Source organism: Colletotrichum costaricense (assembly GCF_030867565.1).
Source record: "Colletotrichum costaricense strain IMI 309622 chromosome Unknown Scaffold_15.1, whole genome shotgun sequence".
NCBI classification, from domain to species: domain Eukaryota; kingdom Fungi; phylum Ascomycota; class Sordariomycetes; order Glomerellales; family Glomerellaceae; genus Colletotrichum; species Colletotrichum costaricense.
In genome coordinates this window covers 1,167,971-1,186,982 of record NW_026848244.1, presented here as the reverse complement: position 1 = coordinate 1,186,982, position 19,012 = coordinate 1,167,971, and the positions used below count along the sequence as shown (strand labels likewise).

Sequence of the window (19,012 nt, the reverse complement as noted above, 5' to 3'; positions counted from 1 at the left end):
TTGATTCATCAGCCTCCATTCTCCCTCTGATTCATTCCCTTTGACTATTCTCGGATCACTTAAGAGGGCATGGCTCAAAGGTATGCATCACCTCTAGCTAGTCCTTCTACTGCGCCAGGAAATGATTCAATGCCACTTTCTCAAGTGCGTCAGTGTAGAATTGCAACACTCCCCATGACTCTGCGCTCTTTCAACATAGTGTTGTAAATGCTTGGTCTTGTTTTTGCTGTGGTGCCCTAAGCTCTTCCGGCTATGGTCTGTTTTCGATGCGCATGTGCAAGGTAGCTCTTATTCAGACCTGTCCCTCAAGGTGATCACGTAATGCACTGTAAGATATATTGACAAGACGATTCGCATGATCGACTTTACTTTGTGATACCCATATGGCAATAAGAATAGCAAGCACATCAATGCTGCAGCACAAAAGGTCCAAAGCCGGCAGTTAAGGAGCGGGGTACCTAGGTAAGGAAGGAAGAACTTTGTCATTCAGCCGTCAGCACTAAGCAATTTCCAGTATATTCTGGCCTTAGTCAAGCCTGAAGGCCAGGCGTTTCATCCCTGGGGTTTTAATAATGTATCGCGTCTCTCCTCTTTCCTTTGCTGGGCAAAACTTCTTCAAGTTTTTCCCGGATCCTCCAGCTGTCAACGCTTCACAATGACTACTCATATTCCCTCTATCTACAAAGCCATCTTCCTCTACTGGGATCCACCGTGCGCGCTCTGGGGCGCGTTCATGTCCTTCTTCACGCGTGACTGGATGCTTGACCAATTCTTCCTCGAATCCCACACCGGAACGCGCGATGCAGCCCACGACATGCTCCTCTACCAGGGTGGCGGAGCTCTGGTTGGCTGTGCTATCCTCAATGGCATACTTCTACGATACACGCAAGACATTGGAGTATGGAAGATCGCGCAAGCCGCTATTCTAGCTATTGACCTTTCCCTTCTTGCGGGCACCTACGAGGTGTTTGGGAAACAAGGCCGTCTCTCCCCAATGACGTGGCAGGTTGGGGACTGGGTTGGGATGATCATCACGATTGGAGTGACGGTGGCGAGGGTCTCGTTCCTGGCCGAGCTTGGCTTTAAGAAACAGAAGTTGAAATAAAGAATACGAGTGTGACTGTTCAAGTCGAAGGAGATACCTCTTGGTAGCTCATTGAAATCGCGCCAATTAATTTGGCATGAGGAATCGTGGGGCAGGGCAGGTTTGCACGATGAGGAGATATTGGTGATCGAATACCAATGCCATATGACGGCTCATGCGAGTGGTTCACAGGCATCTCGGGAGGTATTAGACATCTTTATATAATGCACTCGACATTACCTACTAAGTTCGACTTTACGTACCTATATAAAATAACAATATATATTACTAGGTCCTCATACACTACCCTACCTCAGGAGTATTCCAGTCTTATCGAAACAAGAATCGTAATTTATGTATATGCAAGCCATTCTGTCACACAGCAAGACGTGGAGTGGTTGGGACATAGTGCAATATTAGACACGTTTTTTTCGAGTTGTTCTTGATGTTATCAATCATTACTGCTTCCCAACACCTTATCACTACATACAGGTTCCCTCATAATCATACCTTGGTGGATCTATAGTGGTCGTATCTGAGTATAGCATTGAGAAGAACCTGCGCTCCGTTACCGCAGTCCGTCGGCGAGCAATACTCAGTAGGGTTGTGGGTTATTCCCTCTCTGCATGGAACGAATATCATCGCCGTGGGCACCATCGTAGAGGTGTGCACACTGTCGTGTCCAGCGCCACTATACATCCTTCTCGTCAGTGATCCGGCCTGTTCTCCGAACAACGACTCGCTTCCCTTCTCGATGCATTCAATACAATCCTTGTCAAAGTTGGCAACCTTGGCATCTGAGTCGACCTTCCAAGAGACAGTGCAACCACGACCACGAGTGCATCCCGCAGTGACTGTTCCAACATTCTCGCCCCTTGCAATGCTCTCAAAATCTCTTCGAAGAATCTCTTCCATTTTGTTGATATTCTCATTCTCACTAGATCGCAGGTCCAGTGAGAAGGTAACGACCCCAGGAACGGTATTTGTGCTTCCGGGCTCCAGGGAGAGGAGGCCAGTGGACGCCAACGATTTGAACTCGGTAGCGACTTGATGTGACCGCAGAATCATTTGCGCACTGGTCAATAGAGCATCGGACCGGTTCTCAAAGTTAGTGGCTCCTGTATGGCTGTCTCGGCCCCCGACGGTGATAGTGAACCATTTGCTGGCCTGGACTCCCTGGACAACACCGATACATTGATTGGATGCCTCAAGAATGGGCCCTTGCTCTGAATAATCATGTCAGTATGCGGTCACTTCTCGGCAAGACATCAGATTGCGTACCGATATGAAGCTCGAAATGAGCTGCCATGGGCATTGCGGTGTAGTGCGCAGGTATGGCGCCCAAGTAACCTATCCTCTCCAGCTCGGACCTGACTGTGACATTTGCATCTTCGATATCAGCGATTCGATGTGTGCTGTTGACATCTGTAATGCCAGCCCACACAGCAGAAGCCATCATGCACTGTGGAAATCTTGCGCCCTCCTCACTGCGTGCTGTAAGCAATTACATCAATGATACCTGACTAAAGCCAGCACTTACTTGGTCCAGTCAACAACACCAACAGGGTACTCGGTTTCGGTTCCAGACTCATGCAGAGCTCTCAAGGCTGCAACTCCTCCGAGAACACCAAGGATACCGTCGTATCTGCCGCCAGCGGGTTGCGTGTCCAGGTGAGAGCCCATGAACGTAGGGTAGCCTTCTCTCCTGCCAGGCCGAATAGCGAAGATATTGCCCATAGCATCCACCTGCACCTTGCAACCGTACTTCTTGACCTCTTGGATAAACCAATCTCGTACCATTTTATCTGCATCACTCAACGCTAGCCGGGCCATGCCGATCTCGGTCGGGGCGCTATTCCATTGTCAGCTTTTGTGATCTACCTGAAAGCGAGAGGACATGGCGCAGGCATACTCTCCCCATCTCTGTCCCCCTCCCCATTGAGCTGTGAGATGTATGTCATCCATCAGCCGTTGCCTATCTATAACCACCGTGGCTACAGGGCTGGCTCGCGACAGAATCTGGGCAGATGTAGTCATGGTTGCCGTCGTTGACATGTTTGCGGAGCGAAATGCGATGTCCCCTTTTCTTAGGTTCCGCTTATACAACTTGAAGGAAAGATGCAGTCGAATGGCTGTGTGAAGAGGAACAAAATCATGCTAATTTGTGCCTCGATATTTATCTTCTCAAATACATACATGGCTCGATGATCTACCGAGTATGAGCACTAGTAGTTGACTCCTGAACGTATTCTATCGTGGTACCATACCCACAAATTATTCGGCGAATTTGTCTCCACTACGATTCATCAACAGATTCGGCGGATTCTAGTTCCATAGTTTCGGCGAACACGGAACCTGACTGGTCAATTGCTTCTACGCCGGTTCCAAACGACCGCTTATCAACGGCTAGTATAGCAGCCTAGATTTGTTATCAAGGCTTATTGTTGAACTGACCCGGCGAAACTTATCAACAGATACGGGTAATGCCGATAAGTTCGTTCAACATCATCGTTGGAGTTATCAACTATGCTGTCTTCAAAAAGGACAGCGGGGTCTCAACTCGAATCTCATCGTCAAGTCCAATCACTTTCACCTCCCAAATACAATAATCATGGAGTACACCAAAGAAGCCAATATCAACTCCGACTTCGTTCCGAGCAACATTACCGATTCACCACCTCCAACCATGGGTGAAAGCTCGATCTTGATCGATCCGGTCCTAGAGAAACGCGCCATCTCAAAATTCGACAAGTACATGATGCCGCAAATGGCGTTGCTCATGCTCATTGCATATCTTGACCGAACTAATATTGGTTTGTGAAAATTGCATCGCGTCCAGTCTTGTGGCCGTTGGTATTAACACGAGCTCTTGGCAGGAAACGCTCGAGTTTTTGGTTTTGAACAAGACTTGGGGCTCGTTGGAACACAGTTCAATGACCTGTCAACCTTGTTCTATCCGACCTACGTCCTCTTCGAGATTCCCTGGGTCATGGCGGTTAAGAAATGGGGAGCTAACGCAGTCCTTGCTGTCGCCATGATCGGATGGAGTGTTGTTACTATCGCAACAGGGTTCATCCACAACTATTACCATGGAATTGCTGTCCGCCTCCTCCTGGGAGTTTTCGAGTCCGGCCTCTTCCCTTGTCTTGCTTTCCTGATTTCGACCGTCTACTCCCGGGCTCAGCAAGCCAAGCGCATTGCCGTGCTTTACGGTGCGATTGCCCTTTCAGGTGCCTTTGGTGGCCTCATTGCCTACGGCATCCAGACAATGGGTTCTAAGGCCGGACTCGAGGCCTGGCGCTGGCTGTTCATCATCGAGGGGTGCATCTCCATCGTGATTGGCCTGGCTCTCTGGGTCACGCTACCGTTCGACTCTGAGAAGGCATGGTTCCTCAGCGAAGAGGAGCGCTACGTCATGAGCATGCGTGTCAAGAGAGATGTGGCCTATAAGGGGGAGAGAAAATTCGAGTGGAAGTATGCCAAAATGGCTTTTACGGAGCCCATTATCTACATTGCCGCCATCGGCATGTTCTGCTCGTCCGTTCCGCTATTCGGCTTCACTACCTTTTTGCCTACTCTCATCGTTGGTTTTGGGTAAGTCTCTTTTCTAACTTTTCTCCCAGTGCCAGTGAAAGTATGCATCTCACACATAGTAGATATACTTCCCTCCAGGCGAACTATCTCTCCATCCCGGTGTACGTCTTCGCCTGCCTGTTTCTGTGCCTCGTCGCTTGGCTCTCGGACAAACTCAACAAGCGCGGCATTCTCGCCATGATCGTTCCAATTCCTGTCCTTGTTGGCTATGCGATCACCGTCGGCACTAGCAACCACGGCGCAGACCTCTTCGCCATGTTCCTCGTTGCTGCTGGTGAGTCCGGTTCGCACCCTACTGAGGCTATCCAGCTCCTAATATGTCATAGGTGTCTATCCTTACAACACCCTTGTCGTCACTTGGGTGACAAATAATCTTACCACCGACCACGTGCGCTCAATCGGTATCCCTTTGCTCATCTCCATCGCCAACGCCTCGGGAATTCCCTCATCCCAGATTTATCCGAAGAAGGACTCGCCGCGCTACATTATGGGCAACGCAGTCTCGCTCGCTATGGAGGCTATTGCTCTGATTGCGGTCGGACTCATCCACATCCTCGTCCGTAGGAGAAACGCAAAGCAGGTTGGAAATGTATCTGGAGGTCTCCGGCTCGCGGTGTGAATGTGATCAGTGCTCATTCACTAGTACTGCGGTGCCCTAGGAGAACATGTGGAGGTGCCCGACACAATCTGATACATAGACATATCAAAAGTATCTTGCCATGAGCGCCGGGACTCGCTTGTGCACGTGTTGACCCACAGTTGCCGCTGAGATTTGCAGTGTCGGTCGTCCTAGAAGCCGTTTTGTAGAAACGCTTCAGCAATCATGCTTAGGACAGCGATGTGCAGCAGCTTCTGTAAGGTGGGTCCCAAATTTGATGTGCGCGGATTATGAATGCTGATGAGATCTCGGTAGTTTGCTTCCATCCGTGGGCACGATGCCCAAACGTTTGGGTTACCAGTGTATAGCGAGCATATAACAGTGCAATGTCGACTTCATGTCGAGTCTTTGATTACTTGTGCTACATGTCTGTTAATCCTAAAGATCTTATTCATGTTTGACCAGTACATCGCATCCAACCGGAGAATCCCAAGGCTCATGTCCTCGAAGCTTTGAGACTGGTGTCGCAATATTTGCCGCCACTTGTCGATCAGAATCTTGCACGTTTTTGCGTGCTGCACGCTTGGTGATTGGACAAAGAGTAAGGCAAGAAAGCTTGAGGTTATCGCCCAACCAATGCGAGACCCTAGGTTAGCCCACTAATTAGACATGTGCTTGCAACTGCGTACTTCCTTGCACAAACATGAGGCGTTACTTACAAGCATACCAGAAACCGGCAAAATCCCAAGACATCAGCTCGACGGTGAAGGTGCTGATAATCCTCGCACAGTTTTCGGCAGCACATATAATCAGCTCTATCTCGTTTCGCAGGCTCTCGCCCAGTTCCGGTCCAGTCATGTTGGCATCCGAGCTACTACAAAGATCATCTGTCTGTGAAACTGCATTCGAGACAACTTCCAGGTCGATTTTGCCCAGTGGCCGAAGCAAAGCTCGGTAAAGTAGAATTTCGAGAGTCAGATACGCGAATTTGAGGCAGGCTGCCGAGCTTGGTGCGGCGGGAGCCACCCTCTCGGGATCTATCTTTGGTGTCTTTAAATAGATAGGAAGACTGGCATACCACAGCTTGAGCTCTTCACGAAGAGGTTTGATAGCCCTGATGGAGCCAGCAAGGTCATCGGCGAGCTTCTCAGTAGCCCGTATCGTGCTGTGCGATTTCTCTCAGCGCATGTAAGCAACAAACAACGGGCATCAGAGGACTTACTAAAGACAACGGTATATATTGTCGGCAATAATGGTCAAAGTTGCGAGTCGCTGTGATATCATACCCTCATCGGACTCATGTGTTGCAAGTCGCAGCTTTTCCGCGAAATCGTTTGCTTTCGTATCATCGCCAAGCCCAAGAAGCATTTCCTCAACCTCAAAATCCAGTGAAGTGAGCTCCGACACATTCCACTGATCTGGTGCGATTATAGCAGGCCTTCCCAACAAGAGACTTCTCCACGTCGCCTCAGAGAATGTCATCCACCACAAGCGGCGTCGAAGCCGCTTTTCCCACGGCGGTATTGACCATGAACTGCAGTCCAGGTGCAGCGCTAGGCTCGTGGCTAAGCCAACGACAGAGGCGATCATAGACCAGGCGAAGGACGTGTCCGCGGATACATGCTGCACTCCTACTCGGGGTTTATGAAGATACAGTAATGCGCTTGAGATGGTAGATAGTTTCGGGGTATGTAGCGTAGTCTGAATCCCGTCATAGACAATTTGCCATAGTCTTTGGGCGGAAGGTTTCTTGTAGACACTGGAGACGCATAGTATGTCATCGTATGCAGTGAAAGGGAGCGCAGAAGCGTATATAGCGGCCAGCAGATAAGTTGGCAGTGGAGCATGTCCCGGGGACGCAGACTTGAAATGTCCATCAAAGGCAGTCACTATTTGTGACCGAGAAATAACTGGAAATGCTGGGTAAACATATTGTACGAACCTGGACAGTTAGGGTCATGATGCTTGGTGGAAACGGGGCAGGCTTACAATAGAACAAGTCTCCGTCCGACATCTTCACTCACCAAGTCGTTCAGTTCCTTTCTCACTGACTCATAATTATATAAATGATTGGTAGGACCGAGGCGTCTAAGCTCATCACTCAACTCATTTGAAGTTAGAAGGAATTGGATCGGAACATTGTTTTCATCTGATCTGGGATGTCCTGTGACCGAAGAATGGTCGCGATGGAAGGGGGTCCCGCTCTGCGTCCTTCGATATATCACTCGAAGAAACGGAAATTCGTCTGCGTCGTTATACAAGTAATGCCGGAGAAGATAAGGGTCCGACTCTCCCGAGAGACCAAAGTACGCGCTCTGGAACTCAGGTCTTTGGTCGATGGTAAAAGCAGCATCGTTCAGATTAGACGACTGTGCACAGCCATCGTGTGGTTCTGTCGAGAATCTAATCCCGATCTCGTGCGCGGAATTCGCGCCATTTGACGAGGCTTCAAATGTTGGCAGTGGAGCTGCTCGCTCGGGTGTCTCGAAATCATGCTGATGAAGGACTTGAGAATTCGCAAGCGGGATTCCATCAAACTGCATCAGACCAGCGCCAATAGCAGTGCTCGCGAATTGTGTTTCATCTGGCGGAGGGCTGCCCCAGATCCTTTCATCGGTGAAGCCCCCATACATCGCGTCCTCGTCCGCGGGGTGCTGGCTGTAATGGTCATTCGTATGGTCTCCAAGGGAGCCCTGAACAATGTCGCTGGCTAGATCTCCTGGCAGGATTGTTGAAGTGTCGAAGCCGACTCCAGCTTGTCCGAGGTCATCCAACCCGTCGCAATCATTGGGACTACCCCCGGACAGAGAGGCGGTTGCCGACTCATGAGTGAGAGCCGACTCGTGAGTGGGATCATCGAGAAAGCTGCAGCGTTCGCCTCGTTTGCGGCACGTTATGCAAGATGTATCTTTTCCCGCGCGGCGGCATGAAGTCTTACGCGCACGGCAAAGCATGCACGGCCGATTCCTCTTTGAACGATATGGCCGGCGTTGCAGGGCGTTGGGTGTAGTCCGCATGAGTGCGAAAGTTGGGTCCATGATGCATGCTTGAACGGGGGACGGTACATACGTCTTTATGCATTCGAGGAGCCACCTCGGTCATTGCCACATTGAATGCTTTGGGCTATTTCAACTGCCGCTTTCTCAATGCATCAGATCGAAGGTTGTACTTTGTCAGTTGTCGGACCAAGGTGGGAAGCAAGACATGGAACGATCACCCTCCCCACGGGGCACTCTTGAGACTCCACAGATAGGCGAATTCTTTTTCCGTAGCAGGCGTCTATCGGCCCATCCGTCATTCCAGTATGTAACTATGCCTTCTAAAGCAGGCCAGTAGAGGCGCGCCCTTACCACTTGTGGATAAACTCATCCCGCCCAAAATATTTTGTAAACCCTTTGTTTTACCACAATAAACTCGGATCCTAGAAATATAGATCACATACATATACTCAAGAGTTTTGCTATTGGGGCAGTACTATTTGGCTATTGGGGCAGTAATCCACTTTATTGGCCAATCAGAGCCTGCCTTCTGAACTCTAAACTTTTTCGCCCCGCTGCACCTGCCCACGGGCCACCCGGCGTAATTGCCCACGGTCGCAATTGCCTACGGTCGCAATTGCCTACGGTCGCAATTGCCTACGGTCGCAATTGCCTACTTAATTGCCTGTTTAATCATATTTTTGAATAAGCAATTGCGACCGTACGTGCCCGCAGCTGCTTTATGTAATTGCGACCGTGGGCAATTGCGACCGTGGGCAATTACTCCGTACGCCGGGTGGCCCGTGGGCAGGTGCAGCGGGTACGGGTGTGGGGTTATGATCCGAGCTCTATAGCTATGAGCCCTCATTGGTCTAAAAAGTGGGTTACTGCCCCAATAGCCAAATAGTACTGCCCCAATAGCAAAACTCATACTCAAGGCTGACACTGGTCGTATTCCGCCTATGAAGCGTCCTATGAGGGAAGAAAAACTCGAGCTGCCAATTCTAGACGCGGAAGTCGTGTAGTAATCAGTCGATTTGATGGAGCTGTTCGTGCAGCTCTTTGTCTCTAATAGCCTTGAGTGACTAGGTGTCTCGGTAGGTACTTTGGGGGATGCCCCGCGAGGTGCACTTCTGGCTTGTTGAGCCTGTAGGGCAGCATACCAGGACACCCTTGGTGTCGTCCCCGCTTCCCCTAAAGAGTCGGTAAGAAACATGATCAGCCAATTTTCAACTTTTTTCAGCGACCAATATGCTGAAAGGGGTTAGATGCGAGCGAATTACGCATCCGCTCCTGTCATAGGCCACCATCTCCTCCCTATCAGGGCACCTCATGTCAACCAGCTCGGCACAGCCGTCCTCCTTGCGAACCTTACAGTCCTGACCGTTTTCGAGTTTGGTTGTCTCGGCCACATTGCTACTGGTCATCTGGAGCGCTTCAATCTTTGAAGTGTCGGGGTGGGCAACCTGGTTGAAAGTGGCCAAGGGTGCTGGGATATCCAGCAATTGTATAGCGTGCCCGATTTCGCCACTTTGCTATCATGGAAACCAGCCTTAGGTTCAAGCTGCGAGAGCTTGTGGCCAGACTATGCTGTGGGCGTCGGTGTCTAAAAGAGTCCTGAATCTATATCCACTGTCTTGGGAGCTTAGTTAGTGGTACCACTAGTTCTGCAGGGAGATATTTCTCGAACCTCCTTGGCTCAATATGTGCGAGACCAACTTATCAATGACTCTTTTCCAGTTCATTGCAAAAGAGACTGATCTTGCCTTACTAACACCGGCACCTTTACTGATGAGACGACATTCAAGTGAAGCTTTTGCTATTTGTTCCGTGGGAGTTTGGCATCTCAACAATCCATGACGCTGGCAGGCTAACTTGGGAGCAAGTGAATTTTAAACGGCCGACAGGTAAATGAGCGTACTGCAGCTTGATTCTAATCTCCAAGTCTTGTGTTTAGCGCTGGTGGCTTGTCTTTGATGTTGCGATCAAACCAATTAACCAGCTCGGAGTCCCTGGCGCAGACGAGAATCTGTGCTCGATTTGAGGGGGCATTTCCCCACGTTTTCTCAACTCCAACACATGTGGGTATTGCAATTTCAACACTTGGCTGATTGGCTAAGATTACCACCATGTGGAGACGAGCTGTCTTTAGGGCTGATTCCAGCCGGGGACGTCGACCAGACTCTGCCGGGCTTTAACTCTTCTCCGCAACATCACCCGACCTTTCGGAATAGAGGTATCCCATCACTTGTGCAACTGGACTTGTGCAACTCTTCTGTCAGCAGCCGACTGAAGTTCGGTAACAAGTACCGACATGGAAATTGTTTGGCAGGCCTCTGCGAGCCAGAACGCTAAACGCTCTTCCCAAGATAAGTCTATATAATTCCTCCTGTGTCCACGTCCTCTCGGCAAAATCACTCCCAACTAACCCAAGCCATTCACCCTGTCAAGGCTGCCGTGCACGAAAGAAACGGTGCTATCATGTCGGTGTCACCGAAAGACCATACGCCGCCAGACGCGGCGACAGGTCAATCACAGACCCGGTTGACCAGGCATCGAATACTCGAGACTCGAGTCCTAGTCCGAGCCGTGTCAGTCTGTACAACCCAGAATCCGTCTTGACAGATCTTTCTATGGATTCTACAGGGGCAAGACTTGCGGACAAGGCTGGCACTTGCCAAGTGCATTCACGTCGCAAAGAGAAAGACTTGAATACATCTGAAGAAGGTATTTCTCTAGAGGAAAGATCTCTTCGCCAGCGCAATTGGTACGATCGTCACCGTCTCAATTCCAGGCGGCCTGAAATTTCAGACAATCAACGAAGATATCTTGAGGAAGAGGGTGCTTACCTCGAATTGCCAAAGTCGACGACTGACATCCTTCTGCCAATTTACAACATGCTCTTAGATGACCTCATTCCAGTACTAGATGGGGCTGCAATATTTCGGGACTACAGTAACGGGCAGGCATCCATATTTCTCCTCAGAGCAGTCTCCCTCATTGCCTGTAAATTCAGACAGGCAGCCCCATTTCTGAGAATCTGTGAGGATGGCGCTATCCTGGATCAGAGACATTTTGCTTCTATATTACTCAAAGGTCTTGATGTCTCTATCAAGGCAGATCTCGAGCCCGACCGGATCACCAAAGTTCAAATTTTAGCCTTGATGCACCTACACAACGACGGCCTGAGTGGACTAGACCGCTCCTCAGGGTATCTTTCCCAGGCTATATCCGAAGCGTGGGCAATCTCACTGCACGTAAAGGTTCCCGTTAATTCCGACCAGGAGCGTTGCGATTTTTTGTGGTGGACACTACGAAATTTTGATCGGCTGAACAAGCCCGTCATGGGCGCTGCTCCGTTCATGATTGATGATACAGACATTGGAGTTGAACGCATTGCTCCCCGAAAGGATCACTACCGGTCCCAGCTAATGGCCATATCTCTCTCTCTCGGAGATTTGATGAAAACGGCAACTAGGATTTACAAAGCTAGCTCAACAGCAACGGACGACGACTTTGATGCATTTCCGACATTCTCTGAGCTGACCACTAATGTTTGCATGGATGGGTTCCAGAGATCCCACAGATGTAAGTAACTCTGGAGCTTGAAGTAAAGCGTTGTGACTTTCTCTGATTCTAGTCTCTTAGTGTACTTACAAATTTGGTACCACGTCGCCGCGATGCTCTCCTGTCGCTATAGCGGGCCGAAGAGCGTCCAGTATCAGCGACGACTATCTTCTGCTGATAGTGTACTGCGCATCGTCTGTCTGGAAGAGCCTGCCAATCTCCCGCCTCTTCCTCTTGTACCTTATGCTATGTCAATGTCTACCACGGTGGTCTATCGCGCTCTTAGGGATGGCGAGCGAGCACCAGAAGAAGCGTACAAAGATCTTGGAGCATGTTACGATAACCTCGTCATCCTCAGTCGACTTTGGACCAGTGCAAAGGGAGTTGCTAGGTTAGTGAGGCGTCTGCAACAATTTACCAGGCCCAGTGCACCTCCCATTCGAACCACAGAGGGCGCCTCGTGCACTTGCGACGACACACATCAACACGCAAACGTCACTAGGAACCCAATCAGCAACTTGAATAACCTTCAACGACATGGACCAACCCAAGATGTGACTGGAAGCTCAGTGTCACCTGTTTCGAGCTTGGTGCAGCCCAGTGAGGCCTTTCTGCCACCAGATGAATCCACAGATGATGATGGTCAATCGGGTCACCGGGCTGCCACTTGGTTCGTTGATGGGCTATCTTACTCTCATTTTGACAGGGCCTTTTATGATTTCTTCGATTACGGCATGCCCAGCCTTTTTCGCGATTTGGCAACCTGGGATTTTCTCCAATCAGACGCGAATGATGATCTAGAAGTTTCATCATTAAACCATTAGATACTCACGAACCTAACCACTTCTTACGAAGAAACCCCTTCTTATCTTGATGCTTTCGTAGCCTGATGCCTTTCAAAACAATCCTTGAATCTCCGGCTACCATGTTGTCAAATTCTAAAGCTGGCTATTGATTGTTGGACTAAGGACAACTCCTATAAGAACTGCGTCCCGAGCAGCAGAGCATCGTATACCAATGCCTGAAAACCCTGAGTCTCAATCACAGCACCAAAACTGATTTGATTGTCAGCAGGAACATCGCCCGTTCGTCCATAGCTTGGCTTACCCATGACATTTAATGCCCTCCATCAATCTGTCAGCAAGCGCCCATAATCTTCGCAGCTCGATGCCGCCAAAGTGAGGTTGGCTCCGTATGTACTCCCACGCTTGGGCTGGCGTCATCTCCCCGTCGAAGCAAACGTGCGGAGAGAGAGCTAGGATCCGTTCCAAGATATCTCGGGGTGCGTCTTGGTACGACGGAATACCAACATGACCTTTCTCGTTCGATCGGGATTGGTCTGCATATAAAGAGATAGTTCTCGCCGACACTGTCAAAACGTGACCCGTTGAGTCATCAGGCTTCTTGAGGTCACCATGAATATGTTCAAGGCAAGGACTTTCAAGCCTTAAATGGAGTCAGCGAATATGCAACTTACTAAGACGAGATTGTCGACTTAATATCGACGCATTGTGGCATGGCTGTGCTCTCACCTTAGAACAAACTCCATACCTGCTGCGATCAAGTCAACCTCGCACATTCGGTTGTCGTCAAAATCATACATATTAACCGCTCTGTTAGTCTTCAACCACGGAAGCTCTGTTCCTTGCTTTTCGGTGTATTGGTGACTCGGCAGAGCGTCTGTTGCCGTTTGGAGGTCATTGGCAACAATATCAGCCGTCGTGTTGAGTTCCGCCTGGAGTGGGTTTTTGTCAACCGTTCGACCGTCTTCTAATTCTTTTTCCGAAGTTTTCAAAAGTTCGGTGGCTCTCAATCCGGCCAAGAATTCGCCCATTCTAGAATGAGATAAGTTGTGAATCCCACCGTCATTTTTGCTGGTTAAGTTGTCCCCGAAAGCGGCAGGAATACCGATACCATGGCGAGAAAGCATCTCTGTTAACGACTCGAGAGCAGCGTACATCTGCTCGCATCGGATCATAAGTTCAGCCTCTCTGTTTCGGGCTCTTTCGACCTCTTGTTCGAGCGACTTGGTGTACTTGTCCTTGCGGTCACGGTACGACCTAAATACAGAATTACAAAATCGCCTCAGCGCTGATACAGATGCATTCTCATACCGTTGTGCACTTCGAAGTTGTGCTCGCCGCTTCTCCACGGGGTCTTTCTTGGCCTCTGCGACGCACTTAGCTTTCGGACAACGATGTAGTCACACACAGAAAGCTGCACGACACGCGTGCGCATTCCTGTGCTGGCTCAATTCCATGGACGAACCTCCAGGATTGAAGATACGGAATATCTTGCTGCTCATACTGATGCAAATGGACAACACGGAGCCTGGGATTGTTTCAAAAGATCGACGGATAGGTGAAGCTGTGTCGTACAATACAGATTGGAGTTCTTGTTCTTCGTGGTTGAGATTGTTGTTGTGCAGCAATGATTGCAATTTCCCGACACTCTTAAAGTGCATTGTTATTGACTGACTGTCAGCTACGACTGCTCACCATAATTCCTCACTTCAGATGGCAGTTTCAGATCCTGGGGTGGTCTCGGATGTTCGGCTGACGATCAAATGGCCCACTTGTTTCATTTGGCGCGATGAGAATATCAAAATTGCCTCTTCTGGTTAGATCTCACCGCATGTCAGACGAAAAGGAGCGCTTCATGGAGGCTGTAGCGTCTTGATAACCTTGTTTAGTGGACGCAGGCGATGTGGAATCAACCGTTTGATCTTGTGGCTCCCTTTCAGTGGTGCGGAATCTACTGGCAATGACTGAAGCAAGTACACTGGGAGAGCGACGTAAAGCTGAAGGGACCATGGTGAAAGGCATGGCTGTCAAGCCTTCCCCCGGGTATTTGTTCCTTGAAGCGCTTTCGTGATGCGGGTTTCGAGATGTCAATCGATGTTTGGATGCACACAATAAAAGATACTGTCATCGAATCTTCCCAAATAGGAAATGGGGATTACCGCATCATTTTGCCCTCGCGAAATGCGCGAACATTGGAAGCGGCAGCGACTCAATAGGATACCCAAGTACTTGTTTGCCCTTGGAAACCTCGCATTATATATTTCTTATATTTCCTTACTCTTTTGTCGAAACCATCAAGACTCTACTCAGCTCGTCCATTTCTACAGATAAACTACTTTTTGCTCATGTTTTGGCGATTATCAACCCCCACAACCTACCATTCCTCGCCTCAACCATCCATCACAATTAACTATCTACCCCATCCCCAACATGCGTCAGCACATGATTCTCTTCTTTTGCTTTGCTTCATCTATATCGACTGTTTGGGGAAGAACGATGGCCTGTAAGGCTGAATCTCGGCCCGGAAAAGCTATCTACACTATCACCAACGATCAGACCAACTCTGTGATTGCCATTCCAATATCCAGCAATGGCATGCTTTCAAAGGGAGCAACATTCTCAACTGGTGGATCCGGTTCGAATTTTCTTGATGGCACAGCAAACGAGCCAGCTGCTCCTGATGCTTTAGCATCTCAGTCGGCACTTACTATTGCAGGCAATGTAATAACGCCGATTCACATTCTTGATTGTTAGCTTTTGCTAATATCAGTCTTACAGAGCTTGTTCGCCGTCAATGCTGGCTCGAACACGGTCACAATGTTCGCAATCGACCCGTCGAACCCCACCAAGCTCACCATGATGGGCCGCCCAGTTGCGGTTCCTTGCCAATTCCCCAATACGATAGCAGCGTCAATGAAACACAATGTTGTCTGCGTCGGCTGTTCCGGGAAACAGTCTGGAGTCTCTTGCGCTGAGTTTTCCACAGATGGACTGAGATCCATGGATACTCTTCGGCCCGTTGAACTTAGCCAGACTACCCCTCCCGTCGGACCTACCAACACCATATCTCAAGTTTTCTTTTCCAACAACCAGGACATCCTATTCACTACAGTCAAGGGTGATCCGTCTCAAAATAAGACAGGGTTTCTTGGTGCGTACAAGGTCAACAGCCGGGGCTCTGTTGAACATGATGGAGTGCAATCGTCGCCGAACGGTACTGCAGTTTTGTTTGGTTCGTCGACGATCCCCAGGAGCAACAATCTCTTTGTCACTGATGCTTCTTTTGGTGGGGCGATTTTGTCCATTGACTCGAAGACGAACGTTGCTTCTGTAAAGGGGATGAGCGTTGTCGGCGGACAGAAAGCAACATGTTGGGTCGCAGTTTCTTTGGCCACTGGCAGCGCATTCGTCACTGATGTTGGGACTAACAGGTTGATCGAAATGTCGCTGAGCGATGCAAGCATCCAAAGTATCATCGATCTCAGCGCCAATGGTGATCCAGGTTTGACTGACCTGAGGGCGGCTGGCCACTTTGTGTATGCGCTGAGTCCAGGCAACGGAACAACACAGTCTGCAATCACTGTGGTTGACACCGCCGCGAAGAAACAAGTCCAGCATTTTGCGCTTGGACAACTCGGCGTTGGTGAAAGTGCCCAAGGAATGGCGGTCATGCTGTAAATATTATATCATTTTGTATTCAGTAATTATCCTATGACGTTTGCGTTGCATTTTGAATCACACTGTCGTCCAGAATGGTTTTCTGTACCATTCACATGACTTAAATCTGTTGTGCTATTCCCGTTACGATGTCTGCCTAAGGTAGGCTGGTAGGTCGATGCTAGCCTCGTTGAAGTGAATCAAAATGGACCATCACTTTAACGCCAGATTACAACGAACAGTATTACGATTCTCTTGGGGCTAACAAACATTCTTAAGAACATGAACAATCCCTCCCATCTCTATCAAATACTTATGGCCTTTCCCAGTTCCACCGACCGTTCATGATGAGCCACTGTTGTCCACACACGAGAAGGCACCCCCAATCAGGCCGTCGGCATAGGCATCAATGATGTTTTGAACGACACCATAAGTGCCGCCGATAGTCAGGAAGACGGCCAGCAGAATCATAAGCCAGTTCAGCCAGTATACCATGGCTTGCCACCAGTTGCCCTGTCTGTAATGCGGGTGGTCGAAGATCCATAAGTAACCAGGAAGACCGAGTGCTAGAGGTGCGAAAGTTAAACTTCCTGCTAGCGCCAGCAGATAGTTGAAGATGGGGATCCCAGATGCCAAGAGGAATGAGACCACGGACATTCCGAGGGTGCACGCAAGCCAAACAGACCAGTGAATGACCGAGTTCTTCTGTAAATGAACAGAATCTCGCAGGATTCTGACAAACAAGTACTTGGCTGCGACATGGATGTACAGACACGCGCTGACCATCAGGCCGATCAAGCCAATACCGTACGAGACTTTCTTGACGGTCTCTCCAGCACTACCTAGTGAAGGAGAGGCAACCCACTGGCCGCACCAACGATAGACAACAAGTGAGAAGGTCAAGTAGGACGCTGTGACAATACCCATGCAAAGGTACACAGCTTTATTGTAATCCTTGGGTTTCTTCATTTCCGAGATGACGGGAAGGAACGCCGATGTTCCTGCACCAGAGCAGAAGATAGTTGCAACACTCGTGATTGCGGTCACGAAATTGGGGTTTCCGATGACATGGTAACCTAGGTCGAAATCACCTGTTTTTGGGGCAGCGGCAGGCCTGTCGACTTGCGTGACGGCAACACTGTAACAAATGTTAGTGGAATTTTCGAAGGCTTTGGAGCGCAGACGGCAGGACCGATACACTAATAAAGAAATATGATCTGGGTTGGGAGGAAGTGAACTTACACCACGATGAAAACGGCGATATACACTGACAAGAAGCCAGCCCATGTCAACCATGCAATCTTTTCGAATTTTCGAGCACTTGCTAGAATAAAGACACAGGCAGTGGCCACCAACATGAAATAGTTAGTACAGATGGCGTGGTTCGAGAGTGCATTGAAGGCAACTGATGTGCCAAAAATGCCCGATGCGCCGACGATTGCATATGTGACGAGGAAGAGGACTCCGACAACTTCCTTCAGCCATACACCACCAACGACGTTGGCCATATCTGCGATAGAATGACACCCAGCATGGGCGTTGCGGAAATTACCCTGGATAATGGCGCAATACGTGTTGAGAAACTGCCAACCGAGAACATTGATGGCACCGGGCAGCGCACCCAACACGAACATGGCTGAAGGGATTGTGAGAACACCAGTTGCGAAAATAACTTGGATTTGTTAGCTACACCTCTGCTTGCCAGGCGGATAAGTGGATAAGGCTTTCTTACCCTTCAAGAAGATTACTGAGGCGTGTATCCATCCCACAGTACGGAAGTCGACCGTCCCTTCGCCGCGCTTGAAGACTTCAAAAGCATCTTCAGCATTCTCGAGCTTTCCCGCGTCGATGCTACCGCTGCTCCGGGCCGGCGCCGGTGTTATGGCATCGCTCTTTTCAGAATTGGTCTGAGACATTTTGACGGCGGTTTCGATTATTGATGCGGATTCCGATTCCAGCTGAGTGGTCGCTTCTACAGAGTCCGTGGCGTATCGTATGACGGATGAGCCGCGGACATTACCTCAATATAAGATCGTCCCTGTTAGTTGAAGTTGGAGCATCTGGTAATATCGACTGTGACGAGTGAGATGAACATGAGAGCCTGGCGTGGCTTATCTCCTAGCGGCACAGATGTTCCGACGCAAGATAGCTGTCGAAAGGAAAGACTGTCCAACCCCGCGACGAGCTCCAGATGCCGCTCCAAGATCGTGGGTCGCCGACCCATGGCGACACCCAAAGTCAAAAGCGCGTTCAGGGGTTGGATGTGCGTTTGTGGAGTGCCAGTGGGTCAAAACAAGGTTCCTGCGATAAGGTTGGGGTATTAGTGACAACTTGGGGCAGTTGTCGAGCCCATGTGCCGAAGTTGGAGTCTGAGAAGCTCCGGGCTTGGAAACAGATATACCCCAAAGCCACAGGTCCACATTGACTGATTTGACTAGAGCATCATAAGTGATAAGCGCGGGGTAAGTTGACGAGCCTTGGAGGCATGTATGTCAATGGACTTCATCGACGAGGACTTACTCCAAGCGTCTTGCAGTAGGATACAGAGCCAAGTCTGTAGAGATGTCCGCCTGAACCTCCTGGCTAACTATATTCGAACATTTAGGGCTAGCGCCGCCAAAAAGATGAATCGTGGAGTCATAAGAGCAGTTTACCTCATAAGTTTCTCATTCCCTTACGCAAGCTCCTTGAAGTGGAGGTGATGTGCTAAACAAATATGTGGAGGGAAGCA

At 49.6% G+C, this 19,012-nt stretch overlaps 8 protein-coding genes across 8 annotated transcripts; 4 read left to right on the top strand and 4 right to left on the bottom strand.

Moving 5' to 3' along the window:
• Positions 1-655: 655 nt before the first annotated feature.
• On the top strand, positions 656-1,105 carry CCOS01_12759 (uncharacterized protein; the record flags this gene model as incomplete). The annotated part of the gene is made up of 1 exon (XM_060460907.1): positions 656-1,105. The coding sequence occupies one exon, from the start codon at positions 656-658 to the stop codon at positions 1,103-1,105; it is 450 nt and encodes a 149-aa protein (XP_060308955.1).
• Positions 1,106-1,588: 483 nt separating this feature from the next.
• On the bottom strand, positions 1,589-3,139 carry CCOS01_12758 (uncharacterized protein; the record flags this gene model as incomplete). The annotated part of the gene is made up of 4 exons (XM_060460906.1): positions 1,589-2,310; positions 2,366-2,571; positions 2,625-2,936; positions 2,997-3,139. 4 exons carry the CDS (start codon positions 3,137-3,139, stop codon positions 1,589-1,591), a joined length of 1,383 nt encoding a protein of 460 aa, XP_060308954.1.
• A 556-nt stretch (positions 3,140-3,695) lies between these two features.
• On the top strand, positions 3,696-5,297 carry CCOS01_12757 (uncharacterized protein; the record flags this gene model as incomplete). Its single annotated transcript, XM_060460905.1, has 4 exons — positions 3,696-3,897; positions 3,961-4,678; positions 4,741-4,952; positions 5,005-5,297. The coding sequence occupies 4 exons, from the start codon at positions 3,696-3,698 to the stop codon at positions 5,295-5,297; spliced, it is 1,425 nt and encodes a 474-aa protein (XP_060308953.1).
• A 374-nt stretch (positions 5,298-5,671) lies between these two features.
• Positions 5,672-8,321, bottom strand: CCOS01_12756 (fungal specific transcription factor; the record flags this gene model as incomplete). Its single annotated transcript, XM_060460904.1, has 5 exons — positions 5,672-5,922; positions 5,996-6,441; positions 6,499-6,907; positions 7,579-8,141; positions 8,215-8,321. 5 exons carry the CDS (start codon positions 8,319-8,321, stop codon positions 5,672-5,674), a joined length of 1,776 nt encoding a protein of 591 aa, XP_060308952.1.
• A 2,414-nt stretch (positions 8,322-10,735) lies between these two features.
• On the top strand, positions 10,736-12,645 carry CCOS01_12755 (uncharacterized protein; the record flags this gene model as incomplete). The annotated part of the gene is made up of 3 exons (XM_060460903.1): positions 10,736-10,845; positions 10,902-11,842; positions 11,903-12,645. 3 exons carry the CDS (start codon positions 10,736-10,738, stop codon positions 12,643-12,645), a joined length of 1,794 nt encoding a protein of 597 aa, XP_060308951.1.
• Positions 12,646-12,797: 152 nt separating this feature from the next.
• CCOS01_12754 (uncharacterized protein) lies at positions 12,798-14,126 on the bottom strand (the record flags this gene model as incomplete). Its single annotated transcript, XM_060460902.1, has 5 exons — positions 12,798-12,876; positions 12,929-13,267; positions 13,354-13,881; positions 13,936-14,005; positions 14,090-14,126. The coding sequence occupies 5 exons, from the start codon at positions 14,124-14,126 to the stop codon at positions 12,798-12,800; spliced, it is 1,053 nt and encodes a 350-aa protein (XP_060308950.1).
• Positions 14,127-15,120: 994 nt separating this feature from the next.
• On the top strand, positions 15,121-16,302 carry CCOS01_12753 (uncharacterized protein; the record flags this gene model as incomplete). The annotated part of the gene is made up of 2 exons (XM_060460901.1): positions 15,121-15,345; positions 15,403-16,302. The coding sequence occupies 2 exons, from the start codon at positions 15,121-15,123 to the stop codon at positions 16,300-16,302; spliced, it is 1,125 nt and encodes a 374-aa protein (XP_060308949.1).
• Positions 16,303-16,623: 321 nt separating this feature from the next.
• Positions 16,624-18,197, bottom strand: CCOS01_12752 (transmembrane amino acid transporter; the record flags this gene model as incomplete). Its single annotated transcript, XM_060460900.1, has 3 exons — positions 16,624-17,419; positions 17,524-17,953; positions 18,014-18,197. 3 exons carry the CDS (start codon positions 18,195-18,197, stop codon positions 16,624-16,626), a joined length of 1,410 nt encoding a protein of 469 aa, XP_060308948.1.
• Positions 18,198-19,012: the final 815 nt, after the last annotated feature.